The sequence below is a fragment of the Aspergillus puulaauensis genome, chromosome 3 (assembly GCF_016861865.1).
Source record: "Aspergillus puulaauensis MK2 DNA, chromosome 3, nearly complete sequence".
Classification (NCBI taxonomy): domain Eukaryota; kingdom Fungi; phylum Ascomycota; class Eurotiomycetes; order Eurotiales; family Aspergillaceae; genus Aspergillus; species Aspergillus puulaauensis.
Genome location: NC_054859.1, coordinates 1530966 through 1556089, shown reverse-complemented (window position 1 = coordinate 1556089; position 25124 = coordinate 1530966). Strand labels below are relative to the sequence as shown.

At 51.0% G+C, this 25124-nt stretch overlaps 10 protein-coding genes across 10 annotated transcripts; 4 read left to right on the top strand and 6 right to left on the bottom strand.

Annotated features, from left to right (window-relative positions):
- Nucleotides 1-3217: 3217 nt before the first annotated feature.
- Nucleotides 3218-5761, top strand: APUU_30624A (putative cell wall protein; the record flags this gene model as incomplete). The annotated part of the gene is made up of 1 exon (XM_041701738.1): nucleotides 3218-5761. One exon carries the CDS (start codon nucleotides 3218-3220, stop codon nucleotides 5759-5761), a length of 2544 nt encoding a protein of 847 aa, XP_041554593.1.
- Nucleotides 5762-8151: 2390 nt separating this feature from the next.
- Nucleotides 8152-9748, bottom strand: APUU_30623S (PWI domain-containing protein; the record flags this gene model as incomplete). The annotated part of the gene is made up of 4 exons (XM_041701737.1): nucleotides 8152-9201; nucleotides 9265-9429; nucleotides 9491-9581; nucleotides 9645-9748. The coding sequence occupies 4 exons, from the start codon at nucleotides 9746-9748 to the stop codon at nucleotides 8152-8154; spliced, it is 1410 nt and encodes a 469-aa protein (XP_041554592.1).
- Nucleotides 9749-10056: 308 nt separating this feature from the next.
- Nucleotides 10057-10422, bottom strand: APUU_30622S (uncharacterized protein; the record flags this gene model as incomplete). Its single annotated transcript, XM_041701736.1, has 2 exons — nucleotides 10057-10287; nucleotides 10375-10422. 2 exons carry the CDS (start codon nucleotides 10420-10422, stop codon nucleotides 10057-10059), a joined length of 279 nt encoding a protein of 92 aa, XP_041554591.1.
- Nucleotides 10423-10895: 473 nt separating this feature from the next.
- APUU_30621A (fumarylacetoacetate hydrolase family protein) lies at nucleotides 10896-11735 on the top strand (the record flags this gene model as incomplete). The annotated part of the gene is made up of 3 exons (XM_041701735.1): nucleotides 10896-10957; nucleotides 11015-11226; nucleotides 11308-11735. 3 exons carry the CDS (start codon nucleotides 10896-10898, stop codon nucleotides 11733-11735), a joined length of 702 nt encoding a protein of 233 aa, XP_041554590.1.
- A 125-nt stretch (nucleotides 11736-11860) lies between these two features.
- APUU_30620S (uncharacterized protein) lies at nucleotides 11861-13278 on the bottom strand (the record flags this gene model as incomplete). The annotated part of the gene is made up of 2 exons (XM_041701734.1): nucleotides 11861-12456; nucleotides 12516-13278. The coding sequence occupies 2 exons, from the start codon at nucleotides 13276-13278 to the stop codon at nucleotides 11861-11863; spliced, it is 1359 nt and encodes a 452-aa protein (XP_041554589.1).
- Nucleotides 13279-14248: 970 nt separating this feature from the next.
- Nucleotides 14249-15784, bottom strand: tif1 (putative eukaryotic translation initiation factor 4; the record flags this gene model as incomplete). Its single annotated transcript, XM_041701733.1, has 5 exons — nucleotides 14249-14902; nucleotides 14962-15320; nucleotides 15376-15444; nucleotides 15512-15586; nucleotides 15745-15784. 5 exons carry the CDS (start codon nucleotides 15782-15784, stop codon nucleotides 14249-14251), a joined length of 1197 nt encoding a protein of 398 aa, XP_041554588.1.
- A 701-nt stretch (nucleotides 15785-16485) lies between these two features.
- APUU_30618A (putative F-box and JmjC domain protein) lies at nucleotides 16486-18051 on the top strand (the record flags this gene model as incomplete). The annotated part of the gene is made up of 2 exons (XM_041701732.1): nucleotides 16486-16781; nucleotides 16860-18051. 2 exons carry the CDS (start codon nucleotides 16486-16488, stop codon nucleotides 18049-18051), a joined length of 1488 nt encoding a protein of 495 aa, XP_041554587.1.
- Nucleotides 18052-18145: 94 nt separating this feature from the next.
- APUU_30617S (low-affinity Cu transporter) lies at nucleotides 18146-18994 on the bottom strand (the record flags this gene model as incomplete). Its single annotated transcript, XM_041701731.1, has 4 exons — nucleotides 18146-18263; nucleotides 18324-18519; nucleotides 18651-18849; nucleotides 18926-18994. The coding sequence occupies 4 exons, from the start codon at nucleotides 18992-18994 to the stop codon at nucleotides 18146-18148; spliced, it is 582 nt and encodes a 193-aa protein (XP_041554586.1).
- A 418-nt stretch (nucleotides 18995-19412) lies between these two features.
- APUU_30616A (chromatin modification-related protein EAF6/MEAF6) lies at nucleotides 19413-20370 on the top strand (the record flags this gene model as incomplete). The annotated part of the gene is made up of 3 exons (XM_041701729.1): nucleotides 19413-19748; nucleotides 19821-20054; nucleotides 20131-20370. 3 exons carry the CDS (start codon nucleotides 19413-19415, stop codon nucleotides 20368-20370), a joined length of 810 nt encoding a protein of 269 aa, XP_041554585.1.
- A 354-nt stretch (nucleotides 20371-20724) lies between these two features.
- ams1 (alpha-mannosidase) lies at nucleotides 20725-24231 on the bottom strand (the record flags this gene model as incomplete). The annotated part of the gene is made up of 4 exons (XM_041701728.1): nucleotides 20725-21382; nucleotides 21444-23418; nucleotides 23471-23979; nucleotides 24086-24231. The coding sequence occupies 4 exons, from the start codon at nucleotides 24229-24231 to the stop codon at nucleotides 20725-20727; spliced, it is 3288 nt and encodes a 1095-aa protein (XP_041554584.1).
- Nucleotides 24232-25124: the final 893 nt, after the last annotated feature.

Here is a 25124-nt window from a genome sequence, read left to right as displayed (position 1 = left end):
GGGCTTGTTGTACTCTTTGTTGTGAATACTGTGGTGGTCAAGTCCAGCTATGAGCGCCCTTGTCGCACGATCTATTGACTAAACCTAGTTCTATCCTTGTAAGTGGAAACGACTCTCCCAGGCTGAGAGAGGGGCAGTAGACGACAAATGTCGCACAGTCACAGTCGTACAGGAATACAGACGATACAGTATGTGGTGTGAGGAGCAGGCTGACATGTAGCCGGAATCACCCCTCGCTGTTGTTAATACTAATTGCTTTTCCGTCAAACCGTGTGCTCAATAGACTGTGGAGGGATCGGAGGAGATGCAAGATTTGTATCAATTCTCCGTGCAGTGGATACATGAAGAGTTGATGAGCTAGTCAGTTGTTGAACCATCATGCGACCAAAGCCCAAGCAAGTAGTCTACTCAACCCATCCACCTCCTTGGACCATGGCCACAATATTTGGAATTGACAGCCGAGAATGAGGTTTGGATAGCGAGAAGCCCCCCTTTCCTGTTCCTGGAAGCCAAGGCTGGATCGATGTCTCACATTCCCGGCATATGCCGTATGTCTACAGCAACTGCTCGTTTGCACTTGTCGGATTGGCTGGAATCTTTGCTTAAGCAGCATAAAACACGGTTCCTTGTTGGGGCTGACAGGATGCGCGTGTTTGGACGAATGCCCATGCTGGACAGCGCACCGAGTATGCAATATGCATGCATTCTCGCAACCTCGCTGTCACTCGTCGCTGGCTTATCCTGTCTCCGTTTTCCAAAATCAGCCAAGTGCGTGGAGCTGTGAAGTTGAGGCCATTCTTTTTCGATTGATCCTTGATCCTTGATCCAGACCCTCTCACTCCGTCTAGTCCAATAACTAGAAAAGGACTAGTGCAATTGCTTGCGGGAGATTCTGCGACAACCGAGACTTGCAGAGACGAGCCAAAGATAGAAGCGATTGATTCAAGCGAGTGTGCGAGGGCCGAAGAATCGGATGGGCAGCGATGGGGCGAATCACATGTCTCCGGCAGCGAACTGCCGGCTTTCTCTCAGTTTGCTTGACTCGCCGACTCTGTATCTTGCTGCACCGTCAGAAACCCGCCTTTCCGAGTCGAGATTGGGTCTGGTTAAGTGGCTTCATTGTCACAAGGCCCCTGCCTGGTAGCTAGGCCCAAAATAATTCGGCTTTTGCACTGCTCAGCAGCTGGCCGCGAGTCGAGCTAACGGGTGACAAGTTACAAGTTCCAACAGTTCAGAATCAAGAATCAAGGTTTTCCGATCTCGATCTACCTCCATTCTCCAGGGCTCTACTAGGCTGAGCCGCTGAGACGATCAAGCGAACAACGGCAGTGTGAAACGATCCATCATGATCCTGAGATCTCGCGATCCATGACCCTCGAGCCGGGAGCCCCAGCCGGTGGGCCTGGAACCAGGAACCAGCGAACCAGTTTAGATACACCGAGGGTTTCAACTTTCTTCTTGGAGCCAGGCCCACGAACATGTTCGGCAACGATCGCTGAAAATGCTCATGGACAAACCTCGGATTTCGACACCAGCCTCTCCTTCTGGGAAATCAGCCCGCTGTCAGAGACTTCTTCACCTTTGTTTTGTCTCACTCCCTGACACCACCGAATTCCTAGATAGATCATAATTGGCTGGTTCACTCTGAAGCACACTAGGGGCTGCTAACCTGCCTAACGGAGTCGGTTCACCAGCCAGCTTCTGATAGAAGCCCCCCCGCTAAAGTCGCTTGGTCTGCTCTCTTCTTTTTGTGATAAGATCAGAAATCCGAGTGCTCCGTCGCCCGGGCCATCATCCAAATTCATTGACTCCTGTCCTTCAAACCACACTACACCTTTTTCGCCCATAAAAAAGCTTGCTTAATTGAACGCCATTGCTTCATCGAGGACCGCCTTTTCCTTCGGATTTCTTTTAGAGCCCCGCCGCCCATCGGCCTTCTGATCTGCTTGCTCTGGAGCGTGGACTTGCATAACCTTTGCATCTATGCGCAGTACGTAGAGCGCAACTGCGCATAATCATCAGGTCGGACCCAATTTCCCTGTCAAAACGAACGAGCCTTTATTGGGACGAAGCACATGGACGTACCAGCCCATGGAAACTTTCGTAGAACCCTCACTATGCCGAATTCAATCGACGGCCTTCGAACGATTCTTTGCTTTAAAGTTCTAAAATCTAAATTATGGACCGAACTTATTTTGAGCATATTCTCAAACCGCCATGCGATGGGCCCACGAACCAGTGCATGAGCCTAAACCTTTTCGAATGTTCTCATGTACCTGAATTCAGATCAAGTATGATGGCGGATTAGTTTCGACGCCCGGCTGGCTATCCATTGCGGATTTAGACTTCAAGACGAACACCGATTGGCTTATCCCGGATGGCCAGCACGATCGTCTCGGAGGCTGGATTGTTCTGCTCTCTGCAGGAACAATGCGGCACTGCGGAGTATCTCAGTTCCACAAACCTCACCTGGCACTGGCAGCATGGCAGCCGTCAAAAAGCCCAGGGGCACTGTTCGTAAGTGCGGAGGTCTTGTCGTACTATACCCCTAAACCTGCGCACTCAAACCCCAACTAACATTGTTAGGGAAGGAGGGTTGTATGGGGGTAATCTTCCATTAAAAAGTACGCAGTGCGACGTGTTTTTCGATAGCACGGTTGACAAGAAGGCCATGTTACTTTGTTAGTTGCTGACCACGGCCATATCCACCAGGACAACCAGTCCAGAGCGGGTAAGCAATCCACAACGCATGAAACTCACCCTTTTTCATTTGGTGAACCCCGTGGCCTGAAATAGCACTTCAACTTTGTTTGGTTCCTGAATGTCTCCACATTAAACGGTACTGTGGGCACATTTTCCGCGGTCCGAACGACGGTGCCCACTAAGCAGAGAGCGCGAAGATCTTTGACCATGTCTGGCAGGCATGATGGATGATGGTCAGGAGCGAAGCCCCCCTGTGGACTGACGGACCAGACTAAGCCAGGACACTCAGGGGAGGTATATAACCCTGCGAGCAGCTCGCCCTCGTTCTCCAACCAGCAAGCCTTCTTTGTCTGTCACTCTCTGGCCTTGTGCCTGTCCCTCGTTTTCACAACATACTTTACCAGTCTATCGTTAAATCGTTTGATACGTCATTCGCTCACTCTTTTACCGAATTCTCCCCGCGAATTATTGTTGTCGCTTTAAGGCCTTTTTTTCCTTCTATACTAACGCAACCATGCGTTCCAGCCTTGTTCTGCTCGCTGGTCTTGCCGGCTCGGCCCTCGCCCTTCCCACTGCTAGCCCTGAGCTCGACGCCCGTACCTTCGGCCTCGTTGAAGGCTTACTCGACACCGTTAAGGATCTTCTTGGCGGCCAAACCCCAGCACACATCCTTGGTGGCATCAGCTCCGAGGCTGCTGCGGCTCTTGGCGGTAGTGCTCTTGGTTGCAAGGCTGGCTCCATTGATCTCGAGTACCGCAAGAAGCTTGTTTCCTGGCTTAAGAACGGTGAAGGTGCTAGCCTCGAGGCTTCTCTTAGGAAGGAACTGCTGTCTTGGTGTGAGGGTGATGCCCAGGAGATCGAGGTCCCCCACCGAGCTCAACTCGGTTTCTTCCTTCCCCAGGCTGTCAGCATTGCTGCTGAGAAAGACCTCTTCGTGACCTTGAACGGTGTTTTCTCTCTGGCTTCGGAAACTATTGGTGTTCTCACCGCCACTGCTCAGGCTGCTCTCGAGGCCGCCATTAAGCTTCTTGGTGAGATTGACTGGAAGGTCAGGTCAGGTCTTGAGTTCTGTGCCGCCGGTGGTGTTATCAGCGACCTTGACGTTGAGGTCATCAACGCCCTGAAGGGCTGGTTGAACAGCAGCAACTGCACCTTGTCCACTGAACTTAAGAAGACCGTCCTCGCCTGGATCCAGGGCCACATTGGTGGCGATGTTATTCATATTCCTTCCCTGCCTGTTGGTGGTGTCACCGCCATCTCCCTCGGTCACTCCCTCGAGGCCCTCGTTGAGGCTGGCGGTGCCCTAGTTAGCAGTGCTCAGGCTTCCCTCACTGCTTTCCTCCAGACTGACGTTGGCCTTGAAATCGATGTTGAGATCAAGGACCTTCTTCTCCTCAGTGCCAACGGAGGCCTCGCTGTCCACATTGAACTTGCTAAGCGTATTGAACTCGCCCTTTGGCTGTCAAGCTCCAAGTGCACCCTTACCACTCAGCTTAAGGGTCTCCTTATTTACTGGCTGTCCCAGGGCGTTGAATCCGCCTCTGAGGTCTCTCTCAACGTCGACACTGGCCTTGTTGGTGACCTCACCGGTTTCCTCACTGGCACTATCGACTCTCTAGTCGGCACCCAGCTCCACGGTCTTATCTCTTTCATCCTCTCTGGCAAGGGCGTTCTCTCAATCTCCCAGGAGGCTCGTGCTCAGCTGATCGCTCTTGTCAGTGGCGGCTGTGGTGTTGAGATCGAGCACACTATCCAGGAAATCATCATTGGATGGCTCACCGGCTGTGAAAAATGCACGGGCGGTTCTGGCTCCAGCAACACTCCTAGCCTTCCTTCCAGCACTTCCGCTATTCCTGCCAGCTCTACTCCTTCTGTTCCTTCTGGCCCTACCTCGACCGGCGGCGTCCCTACCGGTGTTGAGCCCACCGAGACACCTGGTGCCAGCTCGACCCCTTGTGACACTCTGACCAGCGAGAGCGTCATCTCCTCCACCGTCTCTATCCCTGGAGAGACAACCCCCGCTGTTCCTACTAGCAGTATTCCCGTTGTCCCCAGCGGCCCAGCAGACAGCGAGACCCCTGGCGCTAGCTCTACTCCTTGCGATACTCTTACCAGTGAGACCGTGGTCTCATCTACTGTCTCCGTGCCTGGAGAGACCCCCACCGGACCTGCTGACACCCCCGCTGGTCCTACGGATGTTCAGCCCACCGAGTCTCCTAGCGAGACCTCAACTCCTTGCGACACCCTGACCAGCGAGAGCGTGATCTCCTCGACCATCTCTATCCCTGCAGAGACGACCCCAGCTGGTACTACCGACTCCCCTGTTGTTCCTACTAGCAGCGCTCCTGTTGTCCCCAGCGGCCCAGCAGACACCGAGACCCCTGGCACTAGCTCTACCCCATGCGAGACCCTCACCAGTGAGAGCGTGATCTCCTCGACCATCTCTATCCCTGCAGAGACGACCCCAGCTGGTACTACCGACTCCCCTGTTGTTCCTACTAGCAGCGCTCCTGTTGTCCCCAGCGGCCCAGCAGACACCGAGACCCCTGGCTCTAGCTCTACCCCATGCGAGACCCTCACCAGCGAGAGCGTGATCTCCTCCACTGTCTCTGTCCCTGAGGAGACTCCTGTCCCTACCAATGTTCAGCCCACCACCGACTCTCCGGCCGGCCCTGGTGAGACTGCTCCTGGCGCTAGCTCTACTCCCTGTGAGACCCTCACCAGCGAGAGCGTGGTCTCCTCCACTGTATCTGTCCCTGAGGAAACTCCTGTCCCTACCAATGTTCAGCCGACTACCGACTCTCCGGCCGCTCCTGGCGAGACCTCGACCCCATGCGAGACCCTCACCAGCGAGAGCGTGGTTTCCTCCACCGTCTCTGTGCCTGACCAGACCCCCGCCGTCCCCACCAACGTCCAGCCTACCACCGACTCCCCCGCTGGCCCAGGTGTCACTGAGGCTCCTACCCCATCTCAGTCCGGCAGCTGCGCCTCTTGCGGCGTCGCTACGGTCACCGTCACCAAGACGGTTGGTGTTGCCTCTTGCCCTCCCAACTACTAAACGGCTCGGGTTCAACCCAATCCATCTAATGAGACGATCCCAATGGCACCACTTGCTGTACATGCCTAATTCATAATTTTTATTTTCTTGGCACCGTTCGAGCAAGACTACTGCGTCGATCGTATTGACCAGAAGCTCGGCGCACGTTCCTGGTACAGCACGAGGAGATAGATCGATACAAAGCTTGTTCCGGAATTTACCTGTACTATTTTTTTTTGACGTTTCTTTTGGACATTTTTTTGATATCCCCCTTAATGGAGTACATTCCTTAAACTTACGCTTTCTCTGCAGATGGCCTGCGAATGCAAAGGTACAGCTGCTTGTATGTACATGTACAGCGTCATGATGTTTTGCTCCTGCTATTAGAGTTGATTTAACCCGCAACGGTTTGAATTTTGCGAAAATAGAATTATTTCCGTTATTGTTTCCAAAACAAAGCCACCCTGACACGCCGTCTCTTCCAGTGATCCGCGATCTGCAATGGTCCTCCTCCATCCAGTCGTAATCTTAGCGTTGGACTCCAGACCGTCTTGTCAATCGCGTGGAGGGCATCCAATCACCAGTATGCTGCATCCACTTCCCCTGACTAACAAAGTAACAACAAACCCACTAGAGTCCGTGAAATTGTGACCGCTGTGCATATCTGAAGGATTGCGTTGGGATCGCCTTCCGGTTGCGTCGTGTATTCCGGGGGTGAGGAATCATCCATGCATTATTATTGCCTGTTATTAATCCAAGTTTGACGCGTACTTATTGCCTCCATCTGGTATGTTGCACCGCCTCATCATGATCCTGGATCCTGTGGTCCATATAATATTCCAAGAATAACAGCACAACAACCCCCCGCTTGTTTTACTTTTGGAGAACGTGTTGGAGTGGACTCATGGATTCGTGGACTGGAGGGCTGTGCATGCGCATAACATTATTAGGTAGCATTAATATTAGCATCAACAGCCGACCCGCGAGTGCTGCCAACTTGCCGAAATTATGGGCTCGACATGTCGAAATTAAACGGATGTGGACTGTGGGGTTCTCCATAACCCTCCGTCCTCCATCCACAGTATCTTATTCCAGTTGATCTTCCCTACGTCAGCGCTGACCTTCCCGTCTTTTCTTGTTTATTTTTATGTATCTTCTGAGACAGATGACGCTTTCGATGGAGATTGGAGATGGTACACTACACGGGAGAGCAGTGAGCAACTCATCCTTTATGATATTATTGGCAACATGACGCTCCCACCCTTGTCCTTTCAACTCGAACTGTGATACCGATGCCACCAATTTGCCAATTTTTGAGATCAGCAGGCAGCATTGACTTGATTTTACTCCGTACACTCGTGATCATTGGTGGGGTGCGGAGGAGCGGAGACTGAGAGACTGAGAGAGAGAGAGACCTTCTTCCCCTTAGCCTAACCTGGTGCTACGTATCCGTAGCTTGTCGCCTTTCAAGCCGTGGTTCACTCACTGGTTCTTGTTTTTCTTCTTGGTTAATCTATTTTATATTAATCGTTTGCTCCCTGATTCTGAATGGTTCTTGGCCCCGGGATTTGCGGCGGGAGTCAGGAACCGAAACCGAGTAGGTTGGCTTATTGTGGTCTTGGCTGACCCAAGCGGGACTCACTAACTAGAGTTGGGGCTTGTGTTTCACTCTTCAACGGTCACTACCCTTGGGCCATCTTAGACTGAACTCCTACACCGACATGGCTGGCTGGTGGCTGAAGAAGTGAGGATACTCGTGCTAATAAAAATACAGAAAAAGGATTCGCGAACGACGCTGTCAAAATCCGCTGGTTCCTTGGTGCGCCGCTTGTTCGGCACTCCTGATCTTCGTGGCTCCGTTGGTACCAGGCGCTCCTCGCTGCTCGCTAGCTGGATATGTACTAATGCCTCAGCCACGGCGCTCTGCTGGGCCGAAGGAGCCGACGAGACTAATGGTCTGGGCTCATCGGACGACGTTGTATACAAAAAAAAGCAGCACGGACTAGCTCCCCTAAGAAGCAAACACTGCCCAGGCCTCGCCTTGGCCCTGCCGGAATACGAGTACGGACTAAAGGTGAAGATTCGGTGCACAATAATGCTGTTAAGTGTGTATTGATTTTTGAATTTCATTATACCCTCCTAAATGGATAGGACATTATGCACATCTAGTGCCTTCTCCCAAGTCAGAGACTTTGAATTGCTACCTACCTACCTTGTTTGTTTAATGTGGTTCGACGCATAGCAACAAGTCTCTCGCGGAGGATTCTCTCTCGTAGCTCAGTGCCGGAGATGCGTGTATGTGGTTTTATATGGGAGCGCTGTTCACAATGGTTAGTCTCATCTCGAGAACATAATGAACTTGTGACTGGGGCCGATGGTATGTGATTGTGATACCTTTATATGGATTGAAATCATTCACCCACCTCTTTAGTAGGGCTCTTCTCGTTTTCGGTCTCACGAAGCGGTGACTTGCGCGTTGCATACTCTTCTTGATCAGTCATTCTCTGTCGTTTCTCAGTATGGACGGATACAGAAGAGGTGTTGCGCCTTCTTCGCGCGGCAGGAGCATATCTCTCAATGGAGCGGCGTCGCTTCCTGTCCCCGTGGCGACTACGACTGCGAGAATCATGACGCCGCGGGCTAACGCTTCTGCTGAAAGACCGGCCTCTGCTTCCGCTGCGACTGCGACTATCGCTTCTGGACGAGCGCCGGCGTCTGCGGTCCACGCTGCGGTCTCTACTGCGGCTCAAACGGCGATCGTCACGAGTTCTGTTGCCCTTCGCAATATTAGCCGTTGATTCTCTCTTGTCATCTCTTGAGTAAGGCGATGATCTCCGCCGGCCATGGTTTCTCTCGGGTGTTCGTGATCGAGAACGCGATCTCGACACAGACGAGCCCCTTTTTCTGTGTCGGTTTCTAGGAGCGGGGGATCGTGATGGGCTGGAAGAAACGGATCTTTGTCTTCGGTCTCTTCTGGGAGTACGTGAGCGGGAAGAATCACTGCGGGATATGGATCTTGCTCGATCACCGTAATCAGGACTACGTCTCCTCTGCCTCTGGCGATCTCCTCGGTCCGGTGAGGCGGAACCGCTAGCTGATCGACGTCGTCTGGCCCGATCATGGCGTTGCCGGCGCGGCGGTTCACGGGAAGATGTTACGGATCGCGAGCGTGAACGTGAGCGATTGGGGGATCTAGAGGGCCGACGGCCTCTGCGAGGAGGACCGGAGGGAACGTACGAATCGAAGTCTCGCCTCGGAGGCTGGTCCCAATAACGATCTCGGCTGCGCCGTCTCGGAGGTGAGCGGCGTCTATCAAAGTCCCGGCCTCCAAAGCCGCCTCTTCTTCCGCCTCTGCCTCTGTCTGAGCGTTCCCTGCGTCGTATTTCCTCAATCTCGCGCTCGCGGACTCGCTCCTGCTCTTTCTTCTTGCGAGCCTCTTCGGCAGCCTTTTCTGCTTCGATCTGGCAGACAAAAGTCAGCAACGAGGAGTGTTTTCTGGGGGTTCCTTGGCATATTTGACCAACCTTTTCTTGGATGAGTTCCAGCTTCTTAGCCTCAAGAAGCTCCTTGGCCACTCCTTGAGGATTTTGCTGAGCGCTCAAACATAGCGACCATAGATCCTTGCAAAATTTGCCAGTATCCTTGTCAAGAAACCCCGTAAGCTGAATTTGTAGCGATTTGATGTCGGGCTGGTTGGGGCGCAATTATTAGCGATTGGTACGCATCCAGATATAGCGACTTGAGACATACATAGCGAGACCCTTCTAATAAGTTGAAACAAAGCTCGATGACAACATCATCTTCGTTTCCTAAAATCTCAGAAATCTTTCCCGCGATCCACCTGGCAAGGATAGCTCGATCAGCAAAGGTACATCTTGCAAAATAAAAATCCGGGGAGACTCACTTTTTCATGACCTCAATGTTGACCTTGGTCATGTCCACCTTTTGACTGAACTCTGGAGAAAATTTTGTTTGTCGCAGCATCTTTGCATCCACACGGGTCGCCATCTTGGCGTATGTTTATTGTGAGCTGTGAATGCGTTGTTGCGATCGTAAAGCGAGGGCGTGAAGCTGTGGGTGTCGGAGAGCTGCGTTACTGGTCCTTGTCGCTTCCTGTACTCGGAGGGTGTCGGACCGAGCAGCCTCAATATTTCCCAATCAGGAAGTCATACTCAGTCGCAGCTTCCTTTAGTATACTCTGTACCACATCTCTGGTTCTCTATAGTTTGACCACGAAGAGCCCATTACCGCCATTATTATACACGTAAAAATTATACTTAGTAACTTAAGAAGGCTCTAACCCGCACTTAAGAGTGCTAGGTTGCCAGCTCCCGCAAGACACGGTTCACCTCCTCCCTTCCACGGCGCAGCTGGTCGTCTACTCGGCCATCTTTGTGGACTGCCTTCATCTCATGGTGTAACTCCACTAGTTCAGATGCGAGACGAAGGTGTTCATTTACCCCCTCTGCCTCTACAGGCTTGGGCGCTGTCTCCGAGGCCGCTAGTCTTTCATTGACTGTGACTAGGTTGATGGCATCATTGTAGTCCTATCCGGAATTAGTAGCTGCTCGAGGTATTTGTCCCATTGGAGTGACCCTGCTGCCTTTGGCTGTCCAGGACGAGGGTCAACATACACAAGCACGTAGCGACGTCAGATCGGATAAGACCTCTGCTACGTTCATGGTGCTGAAGCGGTTACTGGTACCCCGTAGAACGTCTCCAAATTGATGGAGTCTCTATTTGATGGTATGAAGAGATCCCCACAAACTCGCCGGATCTTTATCCGGTTTAGCTGGGCCACTTTGTTGATCGTTGTAGTTGTTGAGATGGGAGCCTCAAGGTTCATAGGAGGGTGCGTAGTAGCTCTGTGTTTGGAAATGACCGATCTAGCAGTCTATGGGCAAGTAAATAATCACCAAACCTGGGGGATGAGTCTATCGACGATAAGATTCGATCATTCGATGATTGCGAACAAATGGAAAGTAGTTGGAGGAGGAGAGTGACAACTCCGAATGTCGGATCTTCCGAGTCTCCCCACAATCCTCGGACGGACTTCCGCCGCTTTATCGGCTGCTCGCGCGATCTTTATTATATACGGGCCCGCCTCTCGGGGATTGGAAATTACTCATTTCCCCTCACGCAGAAATCCATCACAATGGCAGCAGCCTCGATCAGAGCAAATTGCAGAAAGGTCATCTGTATTGGCCGTAACTATGCGTGCGCATATCCCTCTTCGATTTATCTCCGGTTTCTTAGCTAACGTCGCAACTGCAGCGACCACATCACAGAGCTCAACAACACGAAGCCAAAGCAGCCATTCTTCTTCCTGAAGCCATCATCCTCAATTCTTTGCCCCGGCGAGGGCCCCGTTCTGCGCCCGAGAGGCACAAACCTACACTATGAGGTCGAATTGGGTCTGGTAATGGGCAAGCAGCTTCGCGATTTGGATTCGAACGATGACAAGGGAGCTCTGGATGCGATTCACAGTCAGTTACAACCGACCCCTCCAATTGATTACATTTCTTGACTTGAATAAAACCAATATCGCTAAACTTTATCTCTGCTAGGCTACCTCCTCACAATCGACATGACCGCGCGCAATGTCCAAGATGAGGCGAAGAAGAAGGGCCTGCCCTGGACCATTGCGAAAGGCTTCGATACTTTCCTCCCCGTTTCCCAGGAAATCCTCAAATCCCAAATTCCCGACCCGCACAATGCCTTCCTCCGCCTGAGCGTGAACAACCAAGCGCGCCAGGCTGATTCTTCTGGGCTGATGCTATACCGCATTCCTAGATTACTGGCGGAGATCTCGCGTGTGATGACTCTGGAGAAGGGAGACTTGGTTTTGACTGGGACACCCAAGGGAGTTGGTGAGGTTAAATCTGGTGATGTTATGAAGGCGTCGATCGAAGTTGATGGGAAAGAGATTGAGCAGGGCAAGATCGATGTTGAGGTCAAGGACCGGGAGGGGAGATATGATTATGGCGAGACCTAAATACGCTGATAAAGTATATAGCAGTGCACATATATCAATAGAATTCCCAATTTCGTTAAACCACTTGGGCCAGCGATAGCCCACTATTTACAAGTCTGCTGCGCTTGTCTTGGAAAGCTTGATATTCATGTAACAAAAAGCTCATCCTCCTCATCAGCCGGCACAATGGGTATCGTTCGTCTCCTGTTTTCCTTGCGTTTTCCCGTCGTTCTAGTGGCTACATTTCGCCGTCCTGGAGCGCGATTGTTATTGTTCTCTGCTCGTTCCATGGGCCCTTGTTCTTTACTCTGCACGGAAGACATCACGCTTTCCCATGAGAGGCCGGCCTGGCGCGTAACGTCTATTACTTGCATCCTCAGGTCGTCGTCATCCAACCCAGCCATGAAGGCCATAACAAGTGCTTCCTCCGGTATAGACGTGTGGCGGGCTCGAAGCGCATCTGTCGACGAAATGTACTCCTTCAGCGTCCGTCGTTTCTGACGTATTGATTCAAGAATCTTCTGATCCTTGCTCTTCCTATCATCTTTATGTAGTGAGCCATGACCGGAATTTTTGTTGCTAACACTAGTACAGGGTCGATCAAGATCACTCAACGAACCCCAAGTCGTCTCGGAGACCACCCGTTGTGAAGATAACCGAGCGGATTGTCGTGATGCTGGCGTAGGATTTGAGTCTGGCATATGCATGTCCTGATCTTGATCTGCTGCAGCTCGCCTCGGCCCTAAGTGTCGTTAGCATATATCTCTATCTGCAACGCAAGGCCAGAACACCATGACGTACCTCTTTTTTCCTTATCCCCGCCCATAGTCCTCATAGACATCCACTTCACCACCCGCGCAACTTGTTTTTCCTGCACCGCAGCCTCCTTCTCAACCACGCAAACCCGCTCTTTCACCTCCTCATTCTCACACTCGATCCTCCCAAACGTTCGAATGACATTGTCAAGATTCCATTTCAACGTCCCATTCTCAGTCTCCAAGGTATCAACCTTCCCCGAAACACCCTGGATCTCTCCCTTCAACAACGCCTCATTCTCAGCTACCAGCGCATGGAGCCCCCTCGAAGCCTCCCCAAGCTCACGCGTCAACGTCTTATTCCCACTCTTAATGGTATTAACGTTCTTCGAAACCTCCTTAACCTCCCCCCTCAATGTCGCATTATCTGCCTCAACTGCATCAACCTTCGCGCAAGTACCGCTAAACATGCCCCGTAACGCCTGATTGTCCATCGCGAGATCGCCAAAATCCTTACAAGCCTGATCAAGTCTCACTGCCCAGTTCTGAGTTTCCATTCTGTCATTCTCGAGTTCAATAATCTTGTGCTCAAACTCTTGCTGTTGTTGCTTGTGTTGCTCTTCTAGATGTTGTATGCGCGCGGTCAGGAGCTCAACACTCTCGTGCAGCGTGCTAATGGTATTCGTAGCCGACGTGAGGATCGTATTCAGTTTATCCATCTGCGACACAAGTTGGACGTTTTCGCGACGGAGTTCGTGAGCCCAGAGGAGTGATGCTGGCTGCACCTGCTGCAGCTGCGATGGCTCCATTTTAAGTACTCAGGTAGGTCGATCTCAGAATCGAGGTTTCTCCGACCGAGGCCCCGTATTTGCTTTTTCCCTTTTCGGTTTTTTTGTTCTTAATAACTTCGACTGATGGATCGAGAAAGAACTGCGCTAGAGTTGGGGACGGTTGTTCGATGTAAACAAAAGGTTGGGTGTGTTGTTTGTATTTGTGTTTGTTGATTGGTGTGTTGGTTGGTAGTTAGGTAGGCTACCTAAAGTGATTGGAGGCATGAGTGGACAGGTGAAGGAAGAGTAAATGATTTGGTGAAATGGTTGCTATCATGTCTGGTTGAAGGGTACAGGCAGATACAGTGCAGGAAAGAGTTGTTTGCTGTGTTAGGTAGTTACTCACTAGCCCATGAACCTGTCCTACATCTAACAGAAACAAAGTACGACCTTACTACTAAATATAAAAAGTACGAAATTAACCAAACGGAATGGCATTTACCTCTTGTCTATTGTGCTCCATACTTTAAGCAACCACCCCAAATCCATAAACATGTATGTATCGTAGGTGTTCGCCCTCCCAATTGCTCGGAGAACAAACGCCTTCACGAGCCACTTAACATTTTTGTTGCTCGCCATTTTTTTTAAATCCTTGGCCGAGCAGAGTAGGAAAAGGGGACAAAGGAAAAGAGGTGAAAAGAAATCCCAGAAGAGACAATCATGAATTACAGCATAAAAAAAATTCGCACAAACATGTCGCATCTCCATAAGCGTAGATAAACAAAGGAAACCATGAAACAATAGCTCATGAGACAGCTTTTCAGCCGCCACTGCTATTGCTAACACATAAAATGCTGGAGACACAGAAAGCCACTTTTAGAAGGGTTCTCCTGTACCAAGAGAAGCTGCAACGTTCAAAAACAAAGTCATTTTCCCACCGCAACTAGCCCTTGGAGCGGCAATCGTAACCCGCATCGAAGACATTAAGGTGGCTCGGAAATCAAGGAGTTTAGATGAGGTCAGCAACGTTCATGGGCATCTCCTCGATCTGGGTGCTGTAGAACTGTTCAATTTCGCGCATCATACGGACATCGTCAGCAGTGACGAAGTTGATGGCAACACCCTTACGACCGAAACGTCCACCACGACCGATACGGTGAATGTAGTTCTCACGGTTGGCGGGGAGATCGTAGTTGATGACCAGGGAAACCTGCTGGACATCAATACCACGGGCCAAAAGGTCAGTGGCGATGAGGACACGAGAAGATCCGGAGCGGAACTCCTTCATGATAACATCACGCTGGCCCTGCTCCATGTCACCGTGCATGGCGGAGACAGTGAAGTCACGGGCAGTGAGCTTGTCGGTGAGCCAGTCGACCTTGCGGCGGGTGTTACAGAAGATGACGGCCTGGGTGATGGTGACGGTCTCGTAGAGATCAGAGAGGGTGTCGAGCTTCCACTCCTCCTTCTCAACAGCAATGTAGAACTGCTTGATACCTTCGAGGGTAAGTTCCTGCTTCTTGACAAGGATACGGACGGGGTCACGCATGAACTTGGTGGTGACCTCGAGGACATCCTGGGGCATGGTAGCAGAGAGCAGGACGACCTGGGTGGACTGGGGGAGGAGCTGGAAGATGTCGTAGATTTGCTCGGTGAAACCACGCTACGAACGTTAGTATCAAAACCAATTTCTGAGTTTGAATGGGTAAATTAATAACTTACGGACAACATCTCATCGGCCTCGTCGAGGATGAACATCTTCATCTGGTCGGTCTTGAGGACACGGCGCTGGATCATGTCCTGGATACGGCCGGGGGTACCGACAACAATCTGAGGGCCCTCACGGAGAGCGTTCATGTCATCGCGGACAGCGGTACCACCAATGCAGGCGTGGCACTGGATGTTCATGAAGTCACCAATGGCAATGACGACCTTCTGGATCTGCTGGGCCAATTCACGGGTGGGAGCGACAATCAGAGCCTGGCAAGCCTTGACGTTGGGGTCGAGCTTCTGCAGAGCAGAGACGGAGAAAGTGGCGGTCTTTCCGGTCCCGGACTGAGCCTGAGCGATGACATCGCTGCCTGAAACAATTTATTAACGGCGGGTCAAGCAGGGTATATTGATTTCTGGACTTACCCTTGATGATGGGCAGGATAGCACGCTGCTGGATAGCGGAGGGACGCTCGAAACCGTAGGCGTAGACACCTGGAAAGCCGGAACCCGTCAGAATTTGCCCCCACATCTATATCTTAAGAGACTGCATATCACATACCGCGAAGGAGCTCAGCCTTCAGATCCATGGCGTCAAAAGAGTCGGTGATCTCATCGTAGTTGGACTCGATCTGGTCTGAAGAAAAGTGTTAGTGAAATCTGTGTTCACTTTTGTTCCCGTCATTGGTGGTGCAAGATTTTTTCTTCTCTCCCGCAATCTTTTCTAGACCGCGAAAAGGAAAAAAAAAAATCGTTGCCACAAGAGAAGATATATTGGGGGTAATAGTCACATACTGTCGGGGATCTCCTCGAGACCCTTGTCGTTGGAAGCCATATTTGCGGTGGTGTAGAGGGGTGATCACAGAGCGGACTGTGATCAAACGAAGACGGTGGGGGTTTGGGTGAGTTGAAGGGTTTGTTCCTTTAGCGACGAAGCGGCCCGGTGGGGTGTTTGCTGTCGCTGAAATCTCAGTCAAAGACTCTTCACAGGAGTGCTAATGACTAGAACCAAAGTCTCCGAGTAGAGACTGACAGGAACTAGTAGTAATGATATAGAAGTTGTAAAAGTTGAGACTTGAAAAGTGGGAAGAAGAGAAGAAAAAAGATGGGAGAGGTGGTGGATCTTCTGATGGTGGGAAAAAAGAATTACTCTGGATTGGGGAAAGCGAACTTTTTTTTCTTTTCGCAAATCTTACTGGCTGTGACCGCAGCCTCTCGCCTTTGTATGGCAAAATTACCCTTGCCGCCTGAACATTCGTACGAGTTTTCTGCCCAATGATTCTCAACCGCCTGCCGTTTTGAATCATCCCACTTTGCTTTTTCTTGCCGGTGTTTGTGAATATCATGAGATCTGCTCGAGGGCCTGACTCTTAGGAGTTGAACTACAGTCATTCTTGACTCATCGTTGGGGGAAATATCGAATATTTTACCGTCTGAATCATCTTAAAGCTGCTTAGTGCTTACTGCTACTCACGGGTTGTCACCGCCGAACAACTATACGTACGAACTAAAGTGGCAGGATACTCTAGAAGTGAAATGCCAGACATAACCACCTTGGGCAGCCATAACGGCGGTGACGCAGTTGTGGACGAGGAAGCCGCACATGATGCAATTCCAGGTCACCCTCTAGGTGTCAAACCGAGTGGCAATGCACTTTTCGCCTCTGAGAACATTCGAAATGCGATTGGCACATTCAATCTGGTACCCGACGAGTTGATTCTGATATTATTGGAGTTCCTTGACTGCCGGAGCCTTTTGCAGCTGGGCCAGACATGCAAGGCGTTTTATGCTTTCACGAGGACGGAGGACTTATGGAAGGCCCTTTTTACCAGGTAAGATTAGATTGACCACGAGGAAGTTTTGAGTTCGAAAGCTGCATTGGAGGGGCTCTAATCGCTAACGTCCACTAGCTCTTCCCCTGCATCGTTTGCCTGGAGAGGAACATGGCGCGCCACGTACCTGAACCTGCAACCTTCTAGAGTCGCCTATCTGGACTGTTCGAGCCTGTTTTCAGATACCTTGCATCGACCGTTCTACTGTGCGCACCTTTCCCTAGACCCATACGCCTCTAATATCCCTGCTCGAAACCAAATCACCCGCCTACCGAACCTTACCCCCGAAGAATTTCAGGAGAAATGGTCGAACACGCCGTTCATCCTTACAGAACCTGTGAAAGAATGGCCAGCATATCACCAATGGTCAGTGGAAACACTGCTACCTAAACATGGAGAGACACCGTTCCGAATAGAGGCGGTGGACTGGCCTCTAAGGACATACGTGGACTACATGAACAATAACTCGGATGAAAGCCCATTGTATCTCTTCGACAAGGAGTTCGTTTCAAAGATGGGAATCAAGGCGGGACCTCGAGACCAGGAGCCAGATGCTATGTACTGGCCGCCACCTTGTTTCGGAGAAGACTTTTTTTCGGTTCTTGGGAACGACCGACCTGATAGACAGTGGCTCATAATCGGACCCGAAAGATCTGGAAGTAAGTTCCACAAGGATCCCAATGCTACCAGTGCTTGGAATGCCGTCGTTCGTGGCTCTAAATACTGGATTATGTTCCCTTCCTCATCTAAGCTCCCGGCTCCACCTGGAGTATACGCGTCGGAGGATCAAAGTGAGGTGACTTCCCCACTAAGTATCGCGGAGTGGCTTTTGGGCTTCCATGCTGAGGCCCGCCGTACACAAGGTTGTATCGAAGGCATCTGCGGGGAAGGAGAAATTCTCCACGTTCCATCTGGATGGTGGCATCTGGTGGTAAACCTTGAACCCGCTATCGCAGTTACGCAGAACTTTATCCCACGTGCCCACTTGACCGCCGCATTGGATTTCCTTTCCAACAAAGCCGACCAGGTATCTGGTTTCCGGAGAGGCGTTACTAATCCATACGAACGATTCGTGGCCAAGATGCAGGAATCCGACCCGGAATCTTTGCAGAGTGCTCTAGACGAGCTGAAAAAGAAATCCGAAGGCAAGAAGCGCAAGTGGGATGAAATCGTACACGGCAAACCGAGCACAGATGATGCGAATGGCGAGCCCGACACCGGTGGATTTAGCTTCGGATTCGGTGACGACAGTGATGCGGAAGTCCCATGAATCAACTCTTCAGATTATTATATGCGACAACTACATTAATGTATGCTTTCACCCGCCGTGACAGAATAAGAAATGCAAACCTATATCCACGGTTTCAATGACAAGCAACCGTCTTCGACGCAGACATGTTCTCTCCAAACGCCAGATATCCAACAAACGCGCCAACGGCAACGGCAAGCATAATGAAACCATTATAAGTCATGAATAAGAGCCTATACTGGTCAGCATCGACGACCCTAAAACATTAAAAAAAAAGGGAAACATGGGCTCACATGATGAAAAAGCTATAGAACACCTGCACCCCATAGAGTGCAGCCATGGTGATCTTTCCCCTCCGCTCGAGAGCCCTCCTGTTATCACTACCTACAAGTAGCCGTGAGCTCACGTTGCGGAAATACGCGTGGTGTTCAGGTTCAAGTTCAGGTTCAGGTTCAGTGCCCGAGACGGCTTCGTCGGCGATATCATTGCCTTCAAATCCGGGGTCAATGGCAGCTCCACCACAGAACACTGGGGTTAAGGAGACCCAAGTCCACCGACATATATAGAACGTAATATATGACATAGAAATACAGAAATAACAAAGAAAGGGAATAACTTACTTCCAACTGTAGCCGCAGAAAACGCACTTAGTCGTCGCGCATGTGCCACCTCGTACTGCCGAGTAATTTGTCTAATTCCCTCGTACCCCGCGGCCAGAAGCACAATAACAACCAGGGAACCAAGGAGCGAGATAGGACCCGTCACTCGCCATCGCGAGAAGACAATGCAGAGGTTCTTCGTGGACCAGGTAAATAGCATCTACCGCCAAAGAGTATCAACAACATGCTTAGAGGAAGCGGATCATCCTGCCATAGTTGGAGACGGAAAAGCTCACATTCATATTACACTGCCCTTCTCCCATATCCATATCCCCGTGGCCGTGATGACCGTGGTCCATGTCCATGATAGCTGGTCGGGTGTTGAGAGGGGTTGGTTTACGTCGGTATATCGGTGGTATTAACCGAAAGACAACTGAATAATAGCAGGAAGGTTCAAAAAATACAGCCCAGCACTGCAATCGTTTAAATCAACATGAAGGAGGCCTATCGATGATGGATTGAGAGAACGACGAAAGGGAGGATGACGAGTTGGAGCTGACTATGAGATGATTGCAAACAAAACAAACACCGATAAGATCAGTCGATCACCAACTCGGAATTCATTCTGTTCCTCCGCGCATCACCACCTTTCGGCTTCCGACCGAGTCCCAGCGTCCCAGCGTCCCAATTGTCGTACTTATCGCCGATACTATCATCCGTTTAGATATATAATATTGAGGCGGAATTTTAAGTCCTCGAACAAGTACCCGGAAGACGAGCAGAATGGCCGAATCCGCAACCGCGACACCCTCCGCCCCCGTCGCAAATACGCCAGCAGCAGCAGGCGGGCAAGGGCAAGGCTCAGAAGCAGGCGATACAAACTCTCAAACACAGCAAAGCCAATCCACGAACCAGACTCAAAATCAAACAAACAACAATTCCTCATCAGCAACAACAGCCAACAATAACAATAACAGTAACGGCAACGACAACAGTAACAGCAACAACGAAAACCAACCCCCAGACCAACGCCCAAACCGCGGCCTGCCGTACTACGAAAAGCTCCGCCGGGAACTGCGTGATACAATATCAAAGAAGAGGCTGATGGATAAGACCATGGTGCGTGCGAAGCACGCGTTCTCCCTAGAAGCCGGATAATCTGATTGATGCTAACGAGGATTCAATCCACAGGCCCAACTAGAGGACCAAATCTACCGGTTTGAGCAATCCTACCTCGAAGAAACCACCGCCGGAAACATCATCAAGGGCTTTGACACATATATCAAGGGCTCCTCAACAGGGTCGAGTCTAGGCGCGAGCGGAATCTCACTTGGCTCGTCGGGCGTGGGCACCGCGTCAAGACGCAAGGCCGCTGTGACGGATAACGACCGTGTATTCTCGAAGAGTTCGGCGAGTTTCATGCGTGTACGTGATTTCTGAGATGTCTGATATTATTTGGATGGATGGAAATTGACTGACTACCTTTTGCTTCTGTGTATAGGATTCACCAGCCCCCTCAGCACAAACAACGCCATCGCAAGCACCAACGCCTAACTCAACATATAACGGATCTACTGGGAAACCAGGGAATGGCGGAGATACATCGTCTGCGGCCGGGAGTGTAAAGGGAAGTTCGTCATCGAAGAACAAGAAGAAGTCTGCGTCTGCAAATAAAGGGGATGACGACGATGATGACAAGCCGCCTACGAAGCGGCTGAAGATTAGCTATGGGAGAGATTAGTCTGGTCTCCGCCGTTTTATATGTGCGGGGGTTTCTTTTGCTTTGGTATGGAGTTGCTGGTTTGTTATACTAGGTGTGCTTGCTGGATGGGTTATTTGTTTGCTGGGAGCTTTGGCGCTGGAGATGGCATGGTCGCTTGTTTTCATGGTGAGGAAAAGACGCTTGGGTCTCTTGTAGAATATATTTGCTATTCTTTTTCTGCTTGTGATATCCTCTGCTTCTATCTATACTCCAGGTCCTCCACCTCCACTATGTCAGGATAACCTCACAATGAAATCAGATATAGACAAGCAAATTCGTCTCATGAACATGACAACCAAATATCCAACTATGGCAGGAAGGGGAAAAAAAAAACTACAACTGCAATCTAAACGTCGCAACCTCAAACGGCCTCAGCTCAATACCAACCCTCTTCCACCCATCCCCATCATCCGCAACATCAAGCGGCGCCTCATCATCCTCAAGGACATTACACTTCCACACACGCTTAACCTGGAACTCAGTTCTAATTGTGCCGCGGCTCTTCCCACCCAGACTCTCGTAAACTCGCAGAATAATACTCTGGCCCTTGCGCTTTGCGCCTGGGAGCGAGATATCCGGATCGCTGTCGATATCCTCGTCGTCTTCACCGCGCTTGACTGCGTCAAGTACCAAGGACGGGGACCCCGTGAGTCCGATCTTGCGGAGGATCGCGGTGACGGAGTCTACACTTGATTTGTTGGGTAGAGATAGGGAGTTGTCGAGGATGAGCGGGTGGTTGAACTCGTATCCGGCCCTGATGGTTCGAGAGTCTAGAGGGCCGGTATGCGGGAGGATACCGTAGCGGATTGAGTGGCGGCCCATGTCGGCGTGGGCGTCTGGCGCCTTGGGGGCACGGAGGAGGGAAAGACGCATGAGGTTGCCGCATGTTGCGAAGCCGTATTTGGAGTCGTTGAGGATGGATACGCCGTAGCCGTTTTCTGACAGGTCGGCCCATTTGTGTGTGCAGACTTCGAATTTGGCCATGTCCCAGCTGAAGAGATTGTTATGTTAGTATGTGTATGGCGATAAAGTGGGAAGAGAAAAAAGCGTACCTTGTGTTGTAGTGAGTTGGGCGTTTGATGATACCGTATTGAGTTTCGTAGGACGCCTCAGTGTTTGTGATGTCGACAGGAAATTCGACTTTAAGGAATCTCATCGTTTCCTGCCATTCGACTTCGCTTTCGAACTCGACGTGAGACAGTCTGCCTTCCGAGGCAGCGGCGAGGCTGATGGTTGTCTTGACCCAGCTGTTCTCGCTAATCTTCGTTTCGGTGACGACGCTGACGCGGTAGGGGTCGTTCTCAGCGATACTGGTTTTGCCGGATTGGAGTTCTTTGCGCGATTCGAGGTGGAAGACTTCGACGTCCCATGCTTGCCAGTAGAGAGGCTTATCATCGAAGATAACTAGCTGACCGGCTTTGCCGCCTGGGGCGATGACTTCGCGGTCTGCATCAACATCATATAGTGATTTTATGATGCCGTTCTCCACGTCAAGTCGCAGTTTTCCGTTGTCAAGGCGGAACACTCCGGGCTTGACCTCGTTCACGCTGACTTTAGAGGCCCTAGAGTTGGCTTTGGATTGTGGGATGACACCAAGACCTCCACTCATCGGCGCATGGTTGGACCCGGTTGTGGCCATCCCCTTGGGGAGCTTAACCACCTCGGACCTGTCCCATGGTAGGGTATTGATGGCGACTGGAATTGTACCATCTCTGCTGAACCCGAGAGCTTCGAGAGCTCCCTCTCGTGCTTTCAGACCGGTGTCAAAGATCTGGGCGTACAGTTCGTCTGAATCGTCATAGCACATTTCAATACAGCTACCCGGTAGGCAATCGTGGAATTGACAGATAAGCACTCCTTCCCACATCTCGTCAATTTCCTTCTTAGGATAGTCATAGTTGGACTGGGTCACAGATGCAAGTGTCGCCAGGAACTCCAGCTCTCGAAGTAAGAACTCAGCTCGACGGTTATTGCGCTTATTGTTCGCCTGTGTGGTGTAGGTACCGCGGTGCAGTTCAAAGTAGAGCTCTCCGTACCACGTTGGAAATGGTGTACCCTCTGCGGATCTCTTTTCCAGTTTCGCGAAGAAATCATCAACAGAGCCGCCCATCGATGCTCGCGGAAGCGAACCCGTCTTGTCACTGAGGCCACGGCAGCGACGAAGCTTTTCTAGGTGCTCAAATGTAGGCCCACCGCCACCATCACCTTTACCAAAAACAAGAAGCGATGTGTTGTCCGTATCCAGAGACTTGTGTTGGGTTACGCTGCGCTTTACGTCTCCAAAGTGGGCATCGGCAGTGTATGTTTCCGACGGGGCCATATGGCACATAACTTGGCTTCCGTCGAGCGCAACCCATTTGAAGGTTGTATGTGGGAAGTTGTTGATGTTGTTCCAGCTAAGTTTCTGTGTGAAGAAACGGCTCATGCCTGCTAGTCGACAAATCTGTGGGATCTGCGTGGAGTAGCCGAAAGTATCTGGAAGCCAGAAAGTCGTGCTGCGTTCCCCGAAATTGCTTTCGAAGAACCTTTGTCCGTAGAGGAACTGTCTAACGAGTGATTCACCGCTGGGCATGTTGGTATCATGCTCGACCCAGCTACCACCGATTGGTTGAAAGTGACCCTTCTTAACCCAACCCTTGACACGGTCAAACACCGAGGGATAATACTGCTTCAGCCATTTGAATTGCTGGGCCTGAGAGCAAGCAAAACGGTGCTCCGGGTAGCGATCCATGAGGTCGCACTGATTCGACCACGATCTCGCGACTTTACGCTTGGTCTCTGCCCACGGCCAAAGCCAGCAGGTGTCGATATGGCAGTGCCCTATGCCATATACAATCGGCTGAGTGCCGGTTTCGTATACTTCTGCCGAATCTACCTTGTCTCCAAGGTACTTCTGCGCAATCTTGCGTCCTTCTTTGATTGATCCTAAGCTTCCATTACCCGCAATAAAAGCATCGATGATGGAATTGGCCACCACGTTGGCCTCGTGAGACTCCCAGCCCTCAGCAGGAAATTCCCTAGCGGCATCTACCCACTGTTAGCAAGACGCACCCGGAGGGTGAACCCTAGCTTGACATACCAGATATGATCCAGAAATCATAGAACAAAGCTCGCGCCTCCAGATTGACCGCAGTAATCCGCGCAGTATTCAGGGTGTAATACGTATCCGGTTTCGGTGGTTGAATGGAATCTGAGCCAGGGGCATTTCCAAACATCCCGTTGCATGCCATCTCAATGTAAAAGACATGCTCTTTCCCATCGCGCCAAGCGTCAGGGATAATCCACTCGACTCGCTCCCCACCACCGGTAAGACCCTGCAACGGGCGACCATCCTCGGTCCATACTAAGCCTTCGTTATTCGCATCCCAGTGGAACTCTAGTCGTTCCTTATCCCGCAAATTTTCTGGGATGGTCAACCGAATTCGGAACCAGTGGGTCGACCAACTAGGGCCGAAAGATGCCCCAATATGGGTAGGTTTGAAGTCATGGGAGGTAGCGTCCTTGAAGGTCGGGCGTTGGAGGTCTGGAACGGAATAGACTGAGAGCTTGACGTGGTCCTTGTCCGAGTTGGTGGCCTCGAAGAGCTTCCTGTGGAAGTTGGTGTGAGCGGAGCCATTCGCATGCGGGGAAGGCCGACACCTCAAGAATTGGGGGGTGAAGTGGAAGTGGGCATCGGGCAGGCGGTAGAACTCACCCTATTAGATTCTGATTCTCGTACTGGCCCTTGGAAGTAAACTGTTTTAGACGGTCTGTGTAGATGCTCCTGATGCGTTGGCCGACGGGGCCATCGGGCGCGCGTGGCAGAGAGCTGGGAGCTTGTCGGAGAACGTCTCCACCCATGATTGCGGGGTGGAAGCAGGAGGCAGGAAGTAAAAGTATCAACTACTGGCAAAGAACTAACTCAACGGGTAGGAGATAAGGTTGGATGATCTCAGAGAGGGGACACATCGAGAGATGGATAAATCAAGAGGAGGAAGGGAACGCAGTGCAAGGAAGAGCCCAGGAACGGGGCAGTCACCTGTGACGTTGAGGTTGCATGCGGAGAATTCCCCGGGAAATCTCACACCACCTGTCTTCCTTCAGGCACCCAGGTAGCCAAGACGATTCTGTCGCTGCTTTTCCGAATTATATGGGAGTTAAAAGTAGAAAATAAAATAAGCAATAATTGTATACTATCCACTGAATAGAGCCGCATAGATAGATATACAAGCTTGCCTTTGAAGCTATATATTTATTTAGAGGGGTGCCTAATTCGAGTTGACGAAGAGGGTACGGTACTAGTAAATGTTATGACCTAAATGTTCGAAGATACATTATTTGTACAGTGATACTGAAGCCATACCATTAACTGCTGCAGTAGCAGAGTACGGGCTCCGTATCAACAATCAGTACTTACGGGCCCGTCTTGTTGCTGCTAAAGGCAACAACGGCCCAGCAGCCCTTCTCCTTCCCCAACAGCATTTAAGAAGCTGGCAGGGTTTTCTGTGGGCCACGAAGACTTGGTTCATGCTTGTCTTTGGGATTATTTCAGATGTGAAAGGAAGGATGACACTGTTTAGTAAACAGGGACAGTATGGAGATGGGGGTATCCAAAGCGCTAGACACCACATAGTAAAATTGGACATTGGGCTGGGGTTAGCACCGAGAGATAGTTAAGGGTTAGTTAACCCAGAATGACCCATGAACAGGCCACTTTAAACCTCACCTGGAGATACTAGGAATGGAAATAGGGC